Source organism: Rhyacophila brunnea, unplaced genomic scaffold (assembly GCF_057557595.1).
Source record: "Rhyacophila brunnea isolate RB1 unplaced genomic scaffold, BYU_Rbru_1.0 scaffold_19, whole genome shotgun sequence".
Classification (NCBI taxonomy): domain Eukaryota; kingdom Metazoa; phylum Arthropoda; class Insecta; order Trichoptera; family Rhyacophilidae; genus Rhyacophila; species Rhyacophila brunnea.
The window spans coordinates 2,354,809-2,374,553 of NW_028232848.1; the positions used below are offsets into that span (position 1 = coordinate 2,354,809).

At 33.8% G+C, this 19,745-nt stretch overlaps 1 protein-coding gene across 1 annotated transcript in view; it reads left to right on the forward strand.

Moving 5' to 3' along the window:
* The window catches only part of AdamTS-B (ADAM metallopeptidase with thrombospondin type 1 motif B), a 409,878-nt gene that overhangs the window by 386,406 nt on the left and 3,727 nt on the right, over nt 1-19,745 (forward strand). Inside the window, exons 9-18 of the mRNA XM_085946122.1 lie at nt 3,434-3,580; nt 5,474-5,544; nt 6,457-6,626; nt 9,162-9,349; nt 10,613-10,743; nt 12,235-12,500; nt 13,737-13,852; nt 15,010-15,127; nt 15,310-15,490; nt 16,893-17,032. Coding sequence (XP_085802248.1) covers nt 3,434-3,580; nt 5,474-5,544; nt 6,457-6,626; nt 9,162-9,349; nt 10,613-10,743; nt 12,235-12,500; nt 13,737-13,852; nt 15,010-15,127; nt 15,310-15,490; nt 16,893-17,032 — 1,528 coding nt within the window. The remainder of the gene's footprint in view (nt 1-3,433; nt 3,581-5,473; nt 5,545-6,456; nt 6,627-9,161; nt 9,350-10,612; nt 10,744-12,234; nt 12,501-13,736; nt 13,853-15,009; nt 15,128-15,309; nt 15,491-16,892; nt 17,033-19,745) is intronic.

Sequence of the window (19,745 nt, forward strand, 5' to 3'; positions counted from 1 at the left end):
TTAATTAACAAAAAAGGCTTAACAGGACTGATTTTTTTTTGTCGGGTCCGCAATGTCTAGTTTACTTCCGTTGTCCTTAGACGTCACGTTCTTGATGACCAGCAATGACACGTGCAGATTTGCGAATTATATTTGAGTTATATGTAGGTACCTACATACTTACCTAATTAATTTATCCAAATATTGTTGCCAGTCACTAGCGAGTTTTCAAAGTTGTCAGGTGTATTTTTGAATGTATCTGAAACCGTGGACTCGCAATATTGTCTATTGAAGTAAAGATGACATTTTAATTAGATTTAGTGGTATATATTTTATTAGTAATGTATCCATACAACATATTTCTTAGACATTGAAGTTATGAAAGGATGATAAAAAATACTGTATAAAAATGGGGTAGCAGTTTGGCTCTGCCTAGGGGAGGCATTTTGTCTAAGGGCGTCACTGTCTATACTCGAAATAATATAAACTTTCACCCTTGTGGCTGTGTATTTGAGAAAACTAAAAGCTGTTTTTCTCCTATTCATCTATTATGGACTAGTTGCAGGCTGTAATTCTAGGAATATGATACATTGATATTTTTACTAAGTGCATTAGTTTTTGGTTTTTATTTTATATTTTATTATGGGGGGCTCAGAATTAGTCTTATGCCTCGGGCTTCCGCGTACCTAAACCCGCCACTGGCCGTGTTCAACCAAATTACTTCGGATATTGCTATATATTACTCATACTAACACACCCTCAATAGCACGACACAAATCTGGCTAGCTCACTTGTTAGTGCACGTACCATAGGGTGGTTATTAAATGTTTATAGTTTTTTTTTGGAAATGTATACAATGTGAATTAAAGTCTTAAAGAAAATATTAAAATCTGTTTATTTATTTATTTTGTTATAACACGGTTTTTATCATTTAAAACATTTCAGGGTTTATACATCTAATTTTTAACTTTATATAAAAAGGATTATTTATTTAGGAACTTATTTTTTAATATTCAATTGATAATTTTTACTTATTTAGTTATTAACTGGCACGCCATAAAGGAGCGTGGGTTTTATACTATATTCCTAGAGGAGCCGAATCGAACTCAACTATCTTGTTAGAAGAGCGAAATCGAACTGCATTACTACCTTATTAGAAGGACAGAATCGAACTGATCTTAGACTAATATACTTTTGAATTGACGCACTCGATCTCGGGAGAGGCCTTATTTTTTTAAAGCCTGTCCCCCTTCAGAGGCACCACCTAATTAGCAGTGCGATCGCGCGTATTATTCCTTAACATTTAATTTGTTATAAACTCTTATTCTAATCTATAAACAATTAGGTAAAATTATTTAAAGCATAATTACGGAAGAAAGCTATGTAGAAAGTTAAGTATTTAAGAAGTTATTTCAATTTCCAAATTATAAAAACATATCTCCCGCCGAAAATTGTCTCTTTGTTTAGAATCGGTGTGAGCGGTGCACACACACTATCAAAATAGTCCCGATTCACGCATATCGAGTGATTGACAGAATACGCAGTGCAGTGCGTGTATTATTTTAAATTTACAGATTTTATTTAAACACGTTATTTATTTTAAATTATAAAATGCAGCTACTGAATTTAATTATACAAAACAAAACTACTGAGTTTAATAGTAACCCTCTTCGGTAATTTTGCTATACATATTATTATATTTTAATCCTCGCTTACATTTATTTATCTCAATTCTCATTTACTCCGGCATTCATCTCCTTTATAGTATAACAATTTTACATCTTCCTCACATACCAGTATACATATTTATTATTAAGATATTTCTTTATTTAAAACTTACGTGCTAGGTACATACCATATTATTTGAAATCATAATTAAACAATTTAAATATTTACTTAATCTATTGACTCCATTCGTCACCTCGCATACTTGTTTCAATTTACCAAATTCTTCCCACCTAGTGTACACCAGTGCATACACAGGGCGAGGACTTAAACTGAAATAGAAAGATAGATTGACGATTTTCCAAGGGATTTTAGTTACGAGTTTTATAAAGCCGCCGGGGTAAAGATTAGGTGACAATGTTTGGGCCATCAAATATATATTATATTATCATAGATATTTAAACGGTATTTTATGTTGGTGTTAATACCTTTACTTATAATATAATTTATATTAAGTAGTTTTGTAGTTTTTTTTAATAATAAGGTCTGTTTAACATTTGAATTTATAACTTTTTATCAAAAATATAAAACCAATAATTTATAATGTAAGTAATATTATGTTGAAATAAATATATTTAATACCATAGTAAGTTTTCAATAATTTTATTACTCTTATGGTCACAATGGCCAGATAACGTTGTGAGTTGTGAGTGAGAATGATGTGAGTTCGAATCCTGGGTCTGGCAAATACATGATATTATATTGTATTGCTTTAAATTTGTGTTTGAGTCCACCAAACCAAAAATGTTTTCCGCGGTCTAGTTCATTTTTTTCCGGCAGGTTCACCACTATAGTTCTACTGCGCAGGCGAAATCTCACAAGTCCAACAGTCGCGTAAAAATTCAGTAGCTTCTGAACTTTTTTGATCCATGCATGCAATTTTGCAACTTGCACAATAATAATATGTGCTTACACGTCATAGAGTTGGGTATTTCCCGAGAAAATCTCAATCTCGAGATTCGGGATTTCCCGAAATGATGAAATTTTGAATTCTCGAGATTCGGGATTTCCAGAAAAGAATTCTCGAGAAATCGGGAAATTTAAAAAAACCTGTAAAAATCCTAAAATCGGTGTAAAAACAGACAAATTTCAAAAAAATATGTTTTTTTTATTTATGTACGAAGACAAACAAAATAGAAGTACGAAAACAAAAATAATTCAAAACATCACTTATTAAAAATTTCGCAATCGCTGCGACTGACAATCGCGTACGCTTTTGAGACACAAAAATCCCTAATGTTGCAAAAATTACGCTCATTTTGAGTTGACGTTGGCTTAATTGTGTTGAATGCCCCGATCAGTCTTTGAACGTTTTGTGTTTTCTGTCCACTTTTTTCATATAGAAAATCGTTTTTTCAATTAATATTTGATAATAAAGAAATCCCGAATTCGGGATAAATAATAATAATAAAGTCGGGAAATTCCCGAAACCCAACTCTACTTACACATGTATTTTATTGTTATGGCTGCAATATTACATACTGTCAGTAGTAAATCCGTGCACATGTAAACAGGGTGTGAGATTGGAGAGACATTGACGTGTAAACAATTATCGCGATAAATTACACACTATTGGTGCCAGTAAATCCATGCATGTGTATAGGCGCTATTACCTACTTAGTTTATATTGTCTTTTGATACCTACCTAATGAACTACATAGGTGCTAAGATGTGTAAAACTGGTTCAGTTAGAGTAATTTGTATAATATGGAAATATTGTTTCCAACAGTTTCGGCATGTACCATGACACCTTGAAGATAGGATGCCATCGTCGCGTGGGGTCAACTCTTCACGTGATGACTCCGATCTTCGAAGCGGACACAATTGAAGTCGCCTGGTCCAAGTGCAGCAGGAGAGATCTCACCAACTTCCTCGAGTGAGTACTGCCATTTAAACTCCATCATTTTCTTAATTTAAAGATTGAAAATAATAATTGAGGGGGATGCTTATACCAACAGAGGCACCTAGCGAAAAAATACTAAGCTTGCAATTTGAGACATTTTTTTATAATATACAATTTCAACTGTATTAATTATTAATAAATATGTATCTGAAAACATTAAAAAGAAAAATATATTTTTTTAAGTCAAAGATAAACAATAATTGTAAAAAAAATCTGAATTTGTTACATATTTATGTCCAGTTATGTTATTATTACATTATAATTATGTTATGGTCATATTTATTATTAAAATTTAGTTTATTAAGTTTTCAATTTTTCCTCATACAGATTTTTGACTAATTCATAGTTTTAATATTTTACAACGTTTTTCTTAGCTCGTATTCTTATTTGTCCAGTGGTTCTTTGTCCGGTACAAATCTTGCAATCGATTTTTAACTAACTTCCCGACTAGCTAGACATTTGAAACTTTTAGAATATATCAGAACTTTTTAATACTTTTAGCCATCTTTCAGTAGGATTGAATTCATTTTCAGTTAATTCTGTTTTGTATGAAAAGTTATTTCGACACCATTATTGGTTGCTAGGGGTCCTAGCAACCAACTACTAAATTATTAATATATACATGCGTTACTATGGAAATCAATATGACATGTCAAGTACAAATTTTTTTGATCGTTTAAGCTAGTCAAGTCAAGTTTATATGGTTCAACAGAAAATTTAAAAACATTGTAAGTATATAAAAAGTTCTTTTTATCTTGTAATTATTTTATATTTATTTTAAAAAACATCGATTTTTATAAAAATATAAATGTGTATAACTTGAAATCCTTTTTATTCATATCAAATCGAGCTTCAATATCGGCACCATACCGAAATAAGATTTCATATATCCTTTTCAAAGAATCCTTAATTTCATATCATTTGGGAAACGCTGTCCCGATGCATTCTCACTGTGTAGAATGTTGTGTAAATTGAAACTGACGAGCAGTTACTTCATTGACAGATAAAAATGATTCATACCTTTCAAAGTCAGAAATTGCAGTCTTAGGATAAGTAGGTACCTATATTTGGTTCCATCACAAAACAGAACAGTGACAAAACAGAATATGACAAAACAGAACATGACAAAACAGAATATGACAAAACAGAACAGTGACAAAACAGACCAACGATAAATATAACTATGACCTTTCAGGAAAAATATAAATTTAATATTGAATTTGTCCTATCTCTATTATGTTGATAGATTTTTAATAGCACAGATTTTCAATACGCCATAATAAATCAAATTATATACCTAATTTCTGCATTCCTAATCGCTAGAAAGCCTCAAATAAACGGGACTTAACTCGGTGTCGCCGGCAAGCTTAGGATATCTCATCTTAATCAAAATAATATGTTCAAAATGATTTGGTGACTAGGTACAACGAAATAATGACCTAACCTACCTAACCTAACCTTACCTAACCTAAATAGATTCCACAAAAATTAATGATTCATTTTTACCCTGGCTGTTCTGTTTTGTCACTGTTCTGTTTTGTCATTTTCTGTTTTGTTATGTTCTGTTTTGTCACTGTTCTATTTTGTCGTGTTCTGTTTTGTCCGGTTACCCTATATTCAGATCATAATTCTGTAGCATCATATTATTGTTAGAAGTTTAATTCAGTCCCTATAATCTATATGACATTACTGCCCTGCCAAGTAAAAAGACAGTGTTTTGGGTTTTGGTGAAATGAGAAGGAACCCAAGTATTAAACTACATTTTCTCTTATAGTATGTAAAATCATTGGATTATTTTGACATAATAGCATCTACCTATGTATAATATTATAATAAAAAAAAATTAATAGTGTTTTTTCCTTACAGTTCTGGAATGGGAGAGTGCCTTGCTGATCGTCCAGCGCAAGTAGACTACATTTATCCAGAATTGCCTCCAGGTAATTGGTTCAATTCTTTCAAAAAACCATGGAATCAGTTTTAAGATGTCTTTATTTTTTTCGAAAAACACTCCATAATGCGGCCACCAACATCATTTTCAGTATTTAATTTAATTTTAATTTAATTAAGGGGGATCCTTATGCCAACAGAGAACCTAGCGGAAAAATACAAAGCTTGTAATTTGAGATTTTTTTTTGATAATGTACAATTTCAACTGTATTAATTAATAATATGTATCTGAAAACATTAAAAAGACTTTTTTTTAAGTCAAAGATAAACTTAAAATTGTAAAAAAATGTGAATTTGTTACATATTTATGTCATAGGTTACGTTATTATTACATTATTTTTACGGTTATATTTATTATTAAAATTTAGTTTATTAAGTTTTCAATTTTTTAACATTTAGATTTTTGACTAATTCATAGTTTTAATATTTTTTATATTCATTTTAAAAAACATCGATTTTTATAAAACCTCCTTTTTATAACAATTTCTAGCACTTCTTCTATAATGTATAAAAAGCCAATTTGCAATACGTCTTTTAAGTATACAACGAAAAGGCAAATTAAGATAATATATTCAAATTTGACCTACCACTTTTTCGGGCCTAAGGCCGCCAATGGTACCTACTGAAATGTTCAAATGTCTTCTATTAAATGGATCTACGGTCTATAAATAAATTGATCCATTTTTTTAGTAAATTAAATTTGGCTTTAATTTTTTCAATCACAACAAAAGTGAAATTTGGTGCGGCCACCAGACGTTTCCATAGAACTTTACCTGTCAATGTCAATTGTGCAGACATAGTTAAATTTCACGTGAGAACCACTGTCCTCGACAGTGAGGGACACTGAAACAAACAGCTAAAGCTATATTATGTTACTTAACCTTTTTATATTTCTTTTTTAGGTGCCCTGTACGATGCAGGACGTCAATGTAGGCTACAATTCGGTGCTGAGGTCGACGAAGTCTGTACGAGTCTGTCAGAAATCTGCTTAAGACTGTGGTGTATGGTCAATGGGACCTGCATCACGATGTTAAGACCAGCAGCACCAGGAACATCTTGTGGAAATAATATGGTAAGATACTAATGCTTCAAATACATTATGATGCACGTCGCGTACTGTCATGCTGTCACGGCGAAAAATTTACGGTTAATTAATCTATGGTTTCGTCATTCTGCAGAATATTTTGAACGATCACTATCTCTCAGTGGCGAAAGGTGGAGGTAGGCTGTTGAGATCTGACATAAATAGTGCACATTAAACTTTGTTAGTCATACGTATTTGTTTTCATTGAACTAATACTACAATTTACAGTGGTGTTGGTTAGTTTTTGAAAATCAATTAAACCCTGCCTAAACCAAACCATAATAGTTTTGGTATACTTACTTTGAGTGATCTGACAAAATTGTGCACACTTTTTCATTCATACTTATTTGTTTTAGTTGTGTTAGGAATACATAATATTACACACGTTGTTGGTTAATTTGTTTGAATTCATTAACCCCTGCCTAAACCAAACAATAATAAATAAAAAATATTATTCTATCTATAAAATAAGTATGCATGGACGGATCCAGAAGTAGAATTCATATGCAAGGTAGTATATCAGAATATTTTAAGGTGACAGCAGGACTAAAACAAGGCGACTCCTTATCACCAATGCTGTTCAACTTAGCTTTAGAGAAAGCCGTTAGAGAAGCTCTGAAAGCAGAAGGTGGAGTTACCCTGAATGGGTCCCATAAAATATTGGGCTACGCAGATGATTTGGTGGTGCTCGGAGAATCTGAAGAAGAAGTCAGAGATATTTTCACTCCTCTGGAGGACACAGCGAAAAGGTTGAACCTACGAGTAAATGTGGGAAAGACCAAGTATTTGAAAATGACAAGAGGCATTGAACCCTCTGGAAACATTGGAATAAGAAACTCCTCGTTCGAGAGAACCTCTCTCTTCAAGTACTTGGGCTCCAACATTACCTCTAAAAATGAAATGTCCCTAGAGCTCTCTGACCGACTGAGAAGTGGAAATGCAGCGTACTTCGCGCTGAGTCGTCTGTTCAGGTCCAAAATGCTGTCCATCAAAACGAAATTCCGGGTGTATAACGTGGTCATCAAGCCAATCGTCATGTATGGATGTGAAACGTGGGGTTTAACAGAAAAACAAGAAAAGGCGCTCCAAGTGTTTGAAAACAGAATCCTCCGGAGAATACTTGGACCCGTCAATGAGAACCACCGGTGGCGCATCCGCACAAACGCTGAGCTCTTCGACCGATACCAACCTAGAATCACTAATATTCTGAGGTCAAGAAGGCTCAGATGGGCGGGCCACGTTGTACGATCTGAACGATCTAGAACTCTCTATAGCATTTACAAAGGCACACCAGCTGGCACTCGACCTCTTGGCCGCCCTCGACGGAGATGGGCGGACAACATTCAAAGGGATGCGGAAAGGCTGGGGATAGTCAACTGGGAAGAGAGAGCGCTGGACAGAGATGCCTGGAAAAACGTTGTGCAGTCGGCCATGGACCTGAACGGCCCCTAGCGCCAGTTTAATAATATAAAATATCCAGTATTTTTTATCTATTATCTTTTATGGCTTGGATTTCGCAGGGTTTAATTGAATTTTAAAAACATTTAGTGTACACTATTTATTTTATGGCGGAGCTTATCAGCCTACCTCCACCCTATCGCCACTGCTATCTTTATAAATTCAATGATGGAGAGTGCCAACTCTAATGTATTAGTATTTAGAATTATTATTCATTATTCATGCTAATTTCAATTAATTTTAACAGTTTCTACGTGTGCGTACGTTAAAATTACTTGGGATATTGCATATATAGATAATATTTTGAACAAAACCCAACCTGCAGACCATAAATAATAGACAACATTCTTATAGAAAATACATAATGCTTACCGCTAAAAACAATAACAATAATTTTGACAAGAGTCGAAAATGTATAAGCATGTAGAAAATGATAAAAAACGTTCATTGAGTCATGCGGGTGTCGATGCAGTGCGGCACGCGTGGGGTGACCTCATTGTTGTTCTGGTGATTTCGGCAGATTTTACTAGCTGACAATCTGACAATATTCATTTAAAGGTTCAAAATGTGCTACGGGATGGGAGCATCAGTCTGAAAACATTTTAAACACCAAGAAAAACGACATTAGACACTTTCTTCCCATAGGCAGCTGCTTACTGTGACATTAAGCGATGTGCATCATAATAATATAATTATTTTGAACCTTAAGGGTCAATAAAATTCTTCTTTCCGTGCCATATCCTTTATCAGATGTCGGCAATGATTTTAGTAATTCATTTCAATTTCTGCCATTGTTATAGACAAGTGATTCAGGCCAACCAACCGGGTTCCACGGAACCTGGGGCTCCACGAAGCTGTGTAAAACTATGTAAAACTTGAAACCATTTTGGTAATCGTGAATTTTTTTTTTAAATTGTGTGCTTTCAAACAATAAAGCATTTTGAAAATGTCATAAATACAGTAAGTAGGTGTAAAATTTAATTATTTTTTAACATGTTATCGATAATCTTTTAGTTAAGTTTTGCCTATTGCTTTAAGAAATTATCAATGGTCTTATTTTGACAGTGGTGCCAGAATCAGGAGTGCGTTGTTCGAGCGTCTCCGCCGCCGCCAGAACACGGAGGATGGGGTGCGTGGAGTCCGTGGTCAGCCTGCTCTAGGACTTGCGGAGCCGGAGTTTCCATCACCAGAAGACAGTGTAACAACCCGCTGCCTAGTCACGGCGGAGACTTTTGTACAGGAGAGAGAACGAGGTTCGAATCTTATTTTATAATATTAAACTTTTTTTTTACAGATATAATTTAGGTACCTATGTCACTTCTATAAAATGATGTACTAATAGCGCCTGTACACGTGCATGGATTTACTGGCGGCAATAGTGCGTGCCTTAAACTATCGTGACAATAACTGTTTATGTATAAAAGTGCTTACTGTCTCTCTAATCTCATTCTTTAAAAGTGAGCGAGACGCGATATTGTCATTTTATGGTGCTATTCATACTATTTGACAAGGTAGTGAAAATCGGTCAACCTGAAAATTCGTTGGTAGTTCGCTTTTTTGCCGGCAGGTTCGCCACTATCGTTCTACGATCTAGATCGAAATAATCCTTCACATGAAAATTCAGAATTTTCCAAACTTTTTTGATTCATGTATGCAATCTTGCCAACTGCAAGATAATACATATTTACCCATACATTTTCTTCTGTCAACAGTAAATCTATGCACATGTAAACGGGGTATTAAGGTAGATTGTTAAATTATTTTTTGACAATTTATCAGACGCACACACAGAAAATTGTTTAGGGTGATTTCGAAAAATTATCTAACTATAAAAGTTTATGATCGATTTGTTTATACACATTGATATGTCATCATTGCCAGATGAGGGATTCGATCCGCATCCGTAGCTAGAGATCACTCGCAACGTCATTACTTCATTATCACAATTTATAAAAAATATACAATCCAATTTAAAAACACCTCAGAAAAATATATTATCATCATCATTATCAACCAGGGTCGATCTATTTCTCAATGAAGGCATCCACCAGCTCCCTCCGCTCTTCTCAGTCCCTAGTTCTTTGCTACAATGTACATCCACCGAACTTTATGAGTACGTCTATCCAGCGGGTTTTTGGGCGTCCCTGTGGGCGTTTAGTACCCATTATCATTTCATCTGCTTAGCAACCTCGATTACATTGCGTACTCTTGTCCAAGAGAAATATACAGCGATTAGAAAAAATCTTTTTGAAAACAAATACGACGCCCAGCAGTATTCGAACCGTTACCCCTAGAATTCGTGCCCACGTGCACTACGAACTAAGCTATGTGCGTCCTATCTAATTGCAACAAGATTAATTAGTAGTCTTTACAATACTCTCTAAAGCTAAAGTGCTTTCTAAATTGCGTTCATTTTCCATAGTATTTCAACAACTGTAATATAGTTTGTCATGTTTAATATAATTTGAAATACCAACTAAATCTTTTATGCTAATCATAGCCAATTCTTTTCTCAGATATCAAATATGCAACACGGATCCATGTTCGAAGAGTGAACCATCATTCCGACAATCGCAATGCTCCAAATATGACAACACCACTCATGAAGACAAACTGGTGCAGAAATGGCAACCATATTTTGATCAAGGTAATTTACGTTTTTTCTTTATAAATATACATACAATATCGTATCCACCCTCCTCCAGTTACCTTCCATTTCAACTGCGAACGAGCCACTTGACATCTGATAACAACAAAAATTTCCACAATATTGTCTGCCCAGAAAAAATATTTGTTTATACAGAAATTTCACAATTACTACAAAGCAGTCATATGATTTTTTAGCAGAGCGTTGGAGCGGAACTTGGATCAAGAGCACGGAGCAGTGGAGCAATGGGGTTTTACCCGGAGCACCGAAAAATTTGTTGTACTCCACTGCTCCGGATGTTTTATTTTATTATTACAGAGAATAAATGATTTCAAAAAATTGCAGGTGAAATGATGATGCGATGCTGTTCGTCATTATGTAATCAGCGCAGCAGAATCAGCTCGCATTAATCTCAAAAAAGTTTTGGCGGGAAAGTTATAGTACCTAAAAATGAACACGGCAACTCGCGGAAATAGAAATGTTTTTGCAATCAATGTGCAGTTCTATGATGAAAGAAAAAAATCTGTTTTTTGATTTTTTTTAAATTTGTATACATATAATACCTATTAAAACTTTTTACACGGAGCGGAGCAGACCCTGAAGCGGAGCTGTAGCAAGTAGTAGATCCCGGAGCGGAGCAATTCAACAAAGGGTCCGCTCCAACCCTCTGATTTTTAGTATAAATTATTATAAAACACAATTAAACGCTGACGTAGGGCTGAGTAATTATTCATTTCATAGTCCCTGAAATATGGAAGAATGAATTTACATGGTTAGATTGGGCTTAATAAGAATATTGTATGGAATGATTTTCTTGGGCAAAAAATTGATCAGAGAAGAATGATAATATGTCCATCAAAATGGATCTCTCCTAGTATTAACTTTTTTACAGCCGGTAGGTGTATGTATGTACCTTGCATGCTGCGAATTTTGTTGCAAAAATAAAATCAATTTACGTTTCAAGTGATATAAACGAATTCTGTTTCAATTCTGAGATTTGACGACATTCCCAATATATGTTCAACATATTTGTATTTTTAAAATAATTGATTTACCCCCCGTTTAAAGCGGGACATCCAAAGACGTCATTTTTGTATGAGCGGCGTTCCGTTCACGGAAAAGTTCACGTCTTAAGACGTCATTGGCAGCCATCCGGTTAAACTTTGGTACCTACTCATTTTCTAACACTACAACATGCCACGAAGGCACCGATTACAGTATGTACTAAAATCCATCACAGAAACACCCATCAAACAAATCACATAATATATTATTATTTATTACAACCTCACCAGGAATTGATCCCGAAATCTTGTGTAATAAGCCTGTGCCTTGTGGATTGGACTACAATGGCCGCCAAAAATACTTGATTAACCTTCCTACTATACGGATGAAATATATATCGTAAAATAATTCTGTTATGTAGTGAATACAAAGTGATCGAACTTGATATTGTTTTAAAATATATTCTTCACAATTTCTTATCTTCAGATGAGCCCTGCGAGCTGTACTGCAGCACGGCAGAAGACACAGTGATCGTGCCTTTCGGAGAGTTCGCTCTGGACGGAACGCCTTGCAATTTGGGCACGAGAGACATGTGCATAATGGGCATATGCCGGAAAGTTGGCTGCGACTGGATCGTGGATTCCAATGCCACCGAAGATGCTTGCGGTATCTGCAATGGGTTCGGAAACGAGTGCAAACAAGTGCAGGGCATTTACAGCAAAGGGACCACAAAAGAATCAGGATACAGCGAGGTAAATATGAGACCAGTCCATCCAATACACTATCTTCCAATGACTTTTACTAATTATTAGAAACAGCATTTCATGCAAAATCTATATGTGATCATTTAGCAGAATAGGTCAAAGACATGAATGCAATCTTGATATATGCACCCATATTACAAATTGTTTCTGGATACGTATTGATTAATATAATATCATATTATATCATACTTATAATATTAATACTATCGACCAAAGGAGCTTGACGGAATTTGAATTTAAATTCTATTGGATTTAAGTTTTGTACTATTCCATTTGAGTCATTTTTTGCGACCCAGGTTTCGCCTTGCGGCATCTTCAGGCACTATGTGTTCTCACCAAAAGGCAAATACATACTGACAATGAATGCACATAGTGCCTGAAGATGCAGAAAGGCGAAACCCAGGTCGCAAAAAACGACTCGAATAGAACAGTAGATACAAAACTTAAATCCATTAGAATGATCATACTTATGCTAAAATCGGCCCAAAAAAATTTGTACCCATATCTATTGTTGAACAAGAATTTCTTGTCCACGTGTTAAAACTGTGAACTAACAATCCCCTCCAGTGCAGCTAATTACACTTCTATTTTTAAATGAGATATGCCCCGAATTTATCATTTCATTTTACGCTCCCGCGTTGTATCAGTTTATGTAATTTTAAGCTTTTTATAATAAAAATATGTCTAAAATAATCAGGAGTGATGTTAGAATTATTATTGGTAAATTTTTGGTTTATTACAATGGAAAGGAGTCGCATCTAAAAAGAGAGCAGATACATTATTCAAACACGCCTTTAACACGCGTTGCCGCCATGACAGGTACGTCACTGAGACGTCTTCTATATGCGACTACAGCAACTTCCAGTTATCGCCGATTTTTTGTTGTCGGACTGTAGTACCCTACATTATGACATTCACAATAATATTAAAAAAAAAAATATGACCAAACCAATTTGAAAGATTTTTTAATAAAAAACTAATTTTATTTTTATTTTTCCTGATATTCAAAAACGTAAAATCAGGGTTTTACTGTATATTATAATATGTCATATTGGGTATCATTGAAAAGTGAATTTTAAATTATTCATTGACTAATTTATTATTGTTCACCGAATGATTCTAATAATAACTTCTGCACATCATTGCAATTCAAGTGTCATTTATAAAAAATGTCAGTTATGGACATTTACATTAATAATTTATGATTCTTTTTTGGTCTAACAGGTTGCTGTAATCCCGGCGGGATCAAAAAATATAAAAGTTGAAGAGGTGTCCAATTCCAAAAACTATATCGGCATCGGAAGCGCAAGGTCTCGGCGATTCTACTTAAATGGAAGAAGGTATGTCATCTTAGAAGCTGAAGACGCATTTTTCTCACTTCTTAATTATTGTATGATACTCTTAATTCATTCAACATCGTCCTATTGTTACTGACATAATATGTCAGTATATATTATTATCTAAATAAGAAGCAGTTACAGTTTTAGTTATGTAAACGCCCAGAGCCAACAGATTTAGAGACCTTTGTAAAAAAATGGTTTTAGTCATAAACTGTCATTGAATGTTAAAAGTTGACAGAATATGCTTATACTTTGGTAATTTTTACCACGTTTTTCTTAGCTCGTATTCTTGTTTGTCCGGTGGTTGTTTATCCAGTAAAAATCTTGCAATCGATTGTTAACTAACTTCCCGACTAGCTAGACATTTGAAACTTTTAGAATATATCAAAACACGATGCCAATGCATTATTTTAATACTTTTAGCCATCTTCAAGCAGAAATGAATTCATTTTCAGTTAATTCTGTTTTGTATGAAAAGTTATGTCGGAAGAAATCCGTAATCCAATCCACTATTATTGGTTGCTAAGGGGGTGGTCCTAGCAACTAAATTATTAATAATATTACGTGCGTTACTATGGAAATCAAAATGACATTTCAGTATTCTATATTTGTTTATTGCCTTATTTGTCATAAATTATATTAATATATAGAATTGTGAAGTTTATATGATTCAACAGAAAATTTAAAAACGTGGTATATAAAAAGTTCTTTTTATCTTGTAATTATTTACACTCAGATTGTGATCTTTTAAAGATTCTCATATTTTCTGATGAAGCATCTGTTTCATGAAAAACTGCCACTGAGAAGTACATTATTGTGAAGTTTAGAATCATTAAATTTTTTCTATACCTGTCCATTTATTTTGTTTGCGTTCAATCACGCACTATTCGAAACCAAAACCCATGATATAATAAGCCAGACACGTATTCACTCGGCCATCGTGGATACTAATATTTGAGAAAGTATATCAAGAAATTAATGGCCTCAAGTTGAAGTTTCGTAAGACACGCATAGAAAAATAAATTACATATTTGCAATAATTATTATTATTAAAAATACAAAAAAAAATTATGTCTTTGCTATCTTTTGTGATTCGTAATTTGAATTTTTTGGCTTTATAGATTTCAAATTAACAGGATTTTCTTATTCAATTGCAGAAAAATCACACTGGCAGGAGAATATCTAGTGGCTGGTACTCCGGCTCTTTACGAACGTGACAGAGATTGGGAGAAGATCAGGATTCCAGGACCAATCAAAGAAGACATTCTTATCTATGTAAAAATATTGCTTATAAACCACTTAAAAATTTATAACAAGGTAACAACTAATAATATTATAAAAAGAAATAATATTATCTAAGTTGTCTCTACGATAGCAAATATAAGTTCTGATTTTCGATTAAATGCAATACAATGCAATTATTAGCAAATTGAAATATTCCAATGTTAACCTTTTAGCAAATGATCTATCGTGGACGACATCGCAACCCTGGAGTCCGGTACCAGTACACGGTGGACAAAGCCCCTCAGAATCGGAGTGAGAACTTTCACTGGGGGACAGCTGAGTGGGGGCCCTGCAATACCACTTGTGGGGGCGGAGTCATGAGACGGCCTGTCGTCTGTTATGACGGCAATACAGGTAGAACAGACATTCCTATATTCCAACTAAAAACTGCCCTTTCAAATGAATGAATCTTAATTGTATTAATTTAATAGATTTCTATACCATATTGAATTTAACTTGAAATCCACACTTTTTATTAATAATTCAGTTTCATTTGAATTATTTATTAATATCACAACATTATCCATGAGATCGAGGAAATTCATAAATTCTAGCGAACAATATAATAGCAGAAATTTGGAATATAAATTGAAGGTGCCTTTATACGTTACTCCTGTTATGACATTTTAAATTATTACCAAACGCAGGAAGCGTGGTTATGTTGGTAAACTTCACAAATATTAACATCGTTAAGTTGCAATTCCGAATCTTATACTCACGCAATGGTGGCCATTTTTTACTATGACTCACTCGAGTGCCGTTATAAACAGATTTAAACAAATTTTTCAACAAAATAATAATGCCACAGTGTAGTATTATTGGATACTCATCATGACAGATTGTCTTTTGTTTTGAAATAATTGTCATAGCAGTAATATGAAGTTCTCAGCAAATGAATGTGCAATGCTGTCATTTGTAGCTAACTTAATCAGTAAACCAGAGTTCCTTTTTTTAACTTCAATTTAATTCGTGTAGGCTTCATCTCTATATAGAAGGTTTTTTTTTAACATCTTTGTGTAATGGCATATTTTATTACAACGTTTTTATTAGCTCGTATTCTTGTTTGTCCGGTGGTTGTTTGTCCAGTACAAATCTTGCAATCGATTTTTAACTAACTCCCCGAATAGCTAGACGTTTGAAACTTTTAGAATATATCAGAACACGATGCCAATGCATTCTTTTAATACTTTTAGCCATGTTTAAGCAGAATTGAATTCATTTTCAGTTAATTCTGTTTTGTATGGAGAGTTATTTCAGAAAAATCCGTAAAAAGTAAAAGACTATTATTGGTTGCTAAGGGGTGGTCCTAGCAACTAAATTATTAATAATATACGTGCGTTACTATGGAAATCAAAATGAAATGTCAAAATGACATTTCAGTATTCTATATTTGTTTGTTTGTTAGTTTTTTATTTACTTCATATCAAGTACAAGTTTGAGCATATTGAGCATAATAATTCAACAGAAAATTTAAAAACGTTGTATATAAAAAGTTCTTTTTATCTTGTAATTATTTAAGTTAATTTCTGTTACATTAAAGTTATTTACGTATTCACATGATAGGTACTTAATGATGGTTCATTATATAAAACAACCAATCTCAGAGCACAAGTTTTCTATTCATGAATCTACAATGAGAAATAGTTTGCTACTAATTTCATCACTTACCGCAGTAACACTTTCTTCGGCTCCTATTTTCTAATATGTAAATCAGTATTGATTATTATTAATGTGTGTATTTTTAATTGGTTTGCAGCGGTAGTGGACCAAGAGTATTGCATTAACAATAATGACCATGGGAAACCTTCGGAGCTGATGCGAGTTTGCAATTCAAGGTCGTGCAGCGCTTACTGGTCAGTTGGACCATGGTCTCAATGTCCACCATGCTTAAAACAGGTATATTGTCCTCTTCACTACATATTAATATTTTAAAAACAAATTTAATTTCATCAATATAAATTATTATTCCTGTATTCTGATTTATTTAATCTATTATATACATTAAAACACCTTTTATAACAACCCAACAAATTTATAATAATAAATTTATCATCTATACAAAAATATGTAATTGACATTTTGCCATCTGTATAGTTTGGATTTGCATCACGAGATGGTAGTATTAAAATGATTTATCAACTCGACCAATAAAACTGAAACCTAAGAGCTGAGCGAAATAAGATACGCATCTAACTTTGGGGCTGATTTCGATGACCTAAGTTTCAGTGATAAAACATATATAATTCTTATTAGAACGCCTAAGTGGAAGAGAGAAAGAACTTGTGACATGTTTTTCTTGTTAGCACGGCCGCTTAACCTCAACGGATCTGCATCGCGTTCTAACCTCATTATTTAGGACTAGTATCCAAAGAAACACATCTTAGAAAATATCAAATTAGGTATATGCACAGTGGTGGGTTTAGCAGTGGCGAAGGGTGACTTTTGGAAAGAGGTAAGCTGTGGAGATCAGAGAAAAAGAGCACACTTGTCAGGTAACTTATGGGAAATAAGAAGGTAATACTTACGATATTACTACTGATGAATAGGTGCACACTAATAACAACGACACACTGGTCATAGGTTTCACCACTGAATTTGTCAAAATATTTAAATCACTTATGGCAGTAGAATTCCACGCAGACTTTTCTTTAGCAAACAATACGCATCGCCAACAAAAAAGTTTGTTTAATTTATAACTGCCAGTTAAAAACAAATATTTATCATATAAATTGTTGTGGAAATGTCTAATATAAGTTTTTTTGCTGTATTCAAATCTAAATGAACCCTTGGAAGGTCAAGCTTTGATAATTTTTAATTTTTGAAGAAACGTCAAACTCGGGAATGATTTTTTTTAAATGCAATCGTTCGCACATCTTCGAACGGGACACTACACAATTTAATAAATACTTATATATTTAAAGCACTGGCGAATGATTTCGGTACAATATGAGATAATTTATCCACATTCAAAACACAGTAACACACTGAATTTTGTACGAGGGTGGGTCAATAAGTCCTTAGAAAAGCCGACAGGTGGCGCGACTAGTACTGTAAGCGGTTTGTTTTCATGCAGCGGCACTACCGATTCAGTATGCTGCGAAGTTTCAATCAGATTTGTCGGGTTGTTGTGTGTTTCTCGTACATTTAAAAAAAAAATTTGCTTGTTTACAAAAATGGAGAAAATTGAGTTTAGAGCTGTTATTAAACATTTTAATATAAAAGGGTTAACAGCAAAGGAAATAAAAAATGAGTTGGATTTAGTTCACGGCACATCTGCTCCTTCACTTGCAACTATTTATAACTGGTTAAATGAATTTAAACGTGGTCGTACATCAACAAAGGATGAACCACGCTCAGGACGTCCTGTAGAGGTGACTACACCAGAAATGATCAATAAAATCCACGATATGGTGTTAAGTGACCGAAGATTAAAGTTGAGTGAGATAATTGAGGTTACAGGGATCTCAAAAGATAGCGTCATTTCTATTTTACATGACAAATTGGGCATGAAAAAAATTTCTGCAAGATGGGTGCCGCGTTTGCTCACAGTCGACAATAAACGCAATAGGGTGGTGGCCTCTAAAGCCCTGTTGTCACTAATGCAACGCAATCCGGATGAATTTTTTCGTCGCTTTGTGACTGTAGATGAAACATGGAAACATGGATCCCGAGACGAAAGAACAGTCAAAGCAGTGGATTGCGAAAGGCGAACCATGTCCAAAGAAGGCGAAAACCGTAAAATCAGCTGGTAAGGTTATGCCTACTGTATTTTGGGATGCACGTGGAATTATTTTCGTTGACTATTTGGAAAAAGGAAAAACAATAACAGGGGATTATTATGCATCTTTATTGGACCAGCTAAAAAACAAAATTGAAGAAAAACGGCCTCATTTAAACAGGAAAAAAATCCTCTTTCATCAGGACAATGCCCGTGTTCACACATGTTTACGATCAATGGCTAAAATTAAGAATTGAAGTTCGAATTGGTCGACCACCCACCGTATTCGCCAGATTTAGCCCCCAGTGACTTTTTCCTTTTCCCAAACTTAAAAAAATGGCTAAGTGGACAACGTTTTTTTTTCAAATGAAGAAGTCATCGATCGGACAAATGCTTATTTTGAGGACCTTCCGAAAACTTATTTTTCTGACGGTTTAAAAAAAATTGAGAAACGTCTAACCAAGTGTATTGAGCTCCAAGGAGATTATGTTGAGAAATAAAAAAAAATACAAAAATAAAAACTGTTTTAATGCTTTTTTCTAAGGAATTATTGACCCACCCTCGTATTATAAAATAAAACTTTATCACCGCTTTGAAATGTCAATATGACATGAACTGTGAATAGCATGTTATGTTTGTCTATGACTGAAGTAACCTAAATAATAATCGCGAATTAATACAATATTTATTTTTAATATCAATTTATAAATTATATGTGATCGAACACAATAGTTTTTTTTTTTAATCATCCTTATTATTTATTATTTGCTTAAAAAGATAATCATAGACAATAAACAAATCAACATAGCGCGTAAGCTTGTCCTGTAACGCTATCAAGTCTGGAACAAAAACGCAGACATGTATGAAGTTGGCAACTGAATTGCGGTAGAA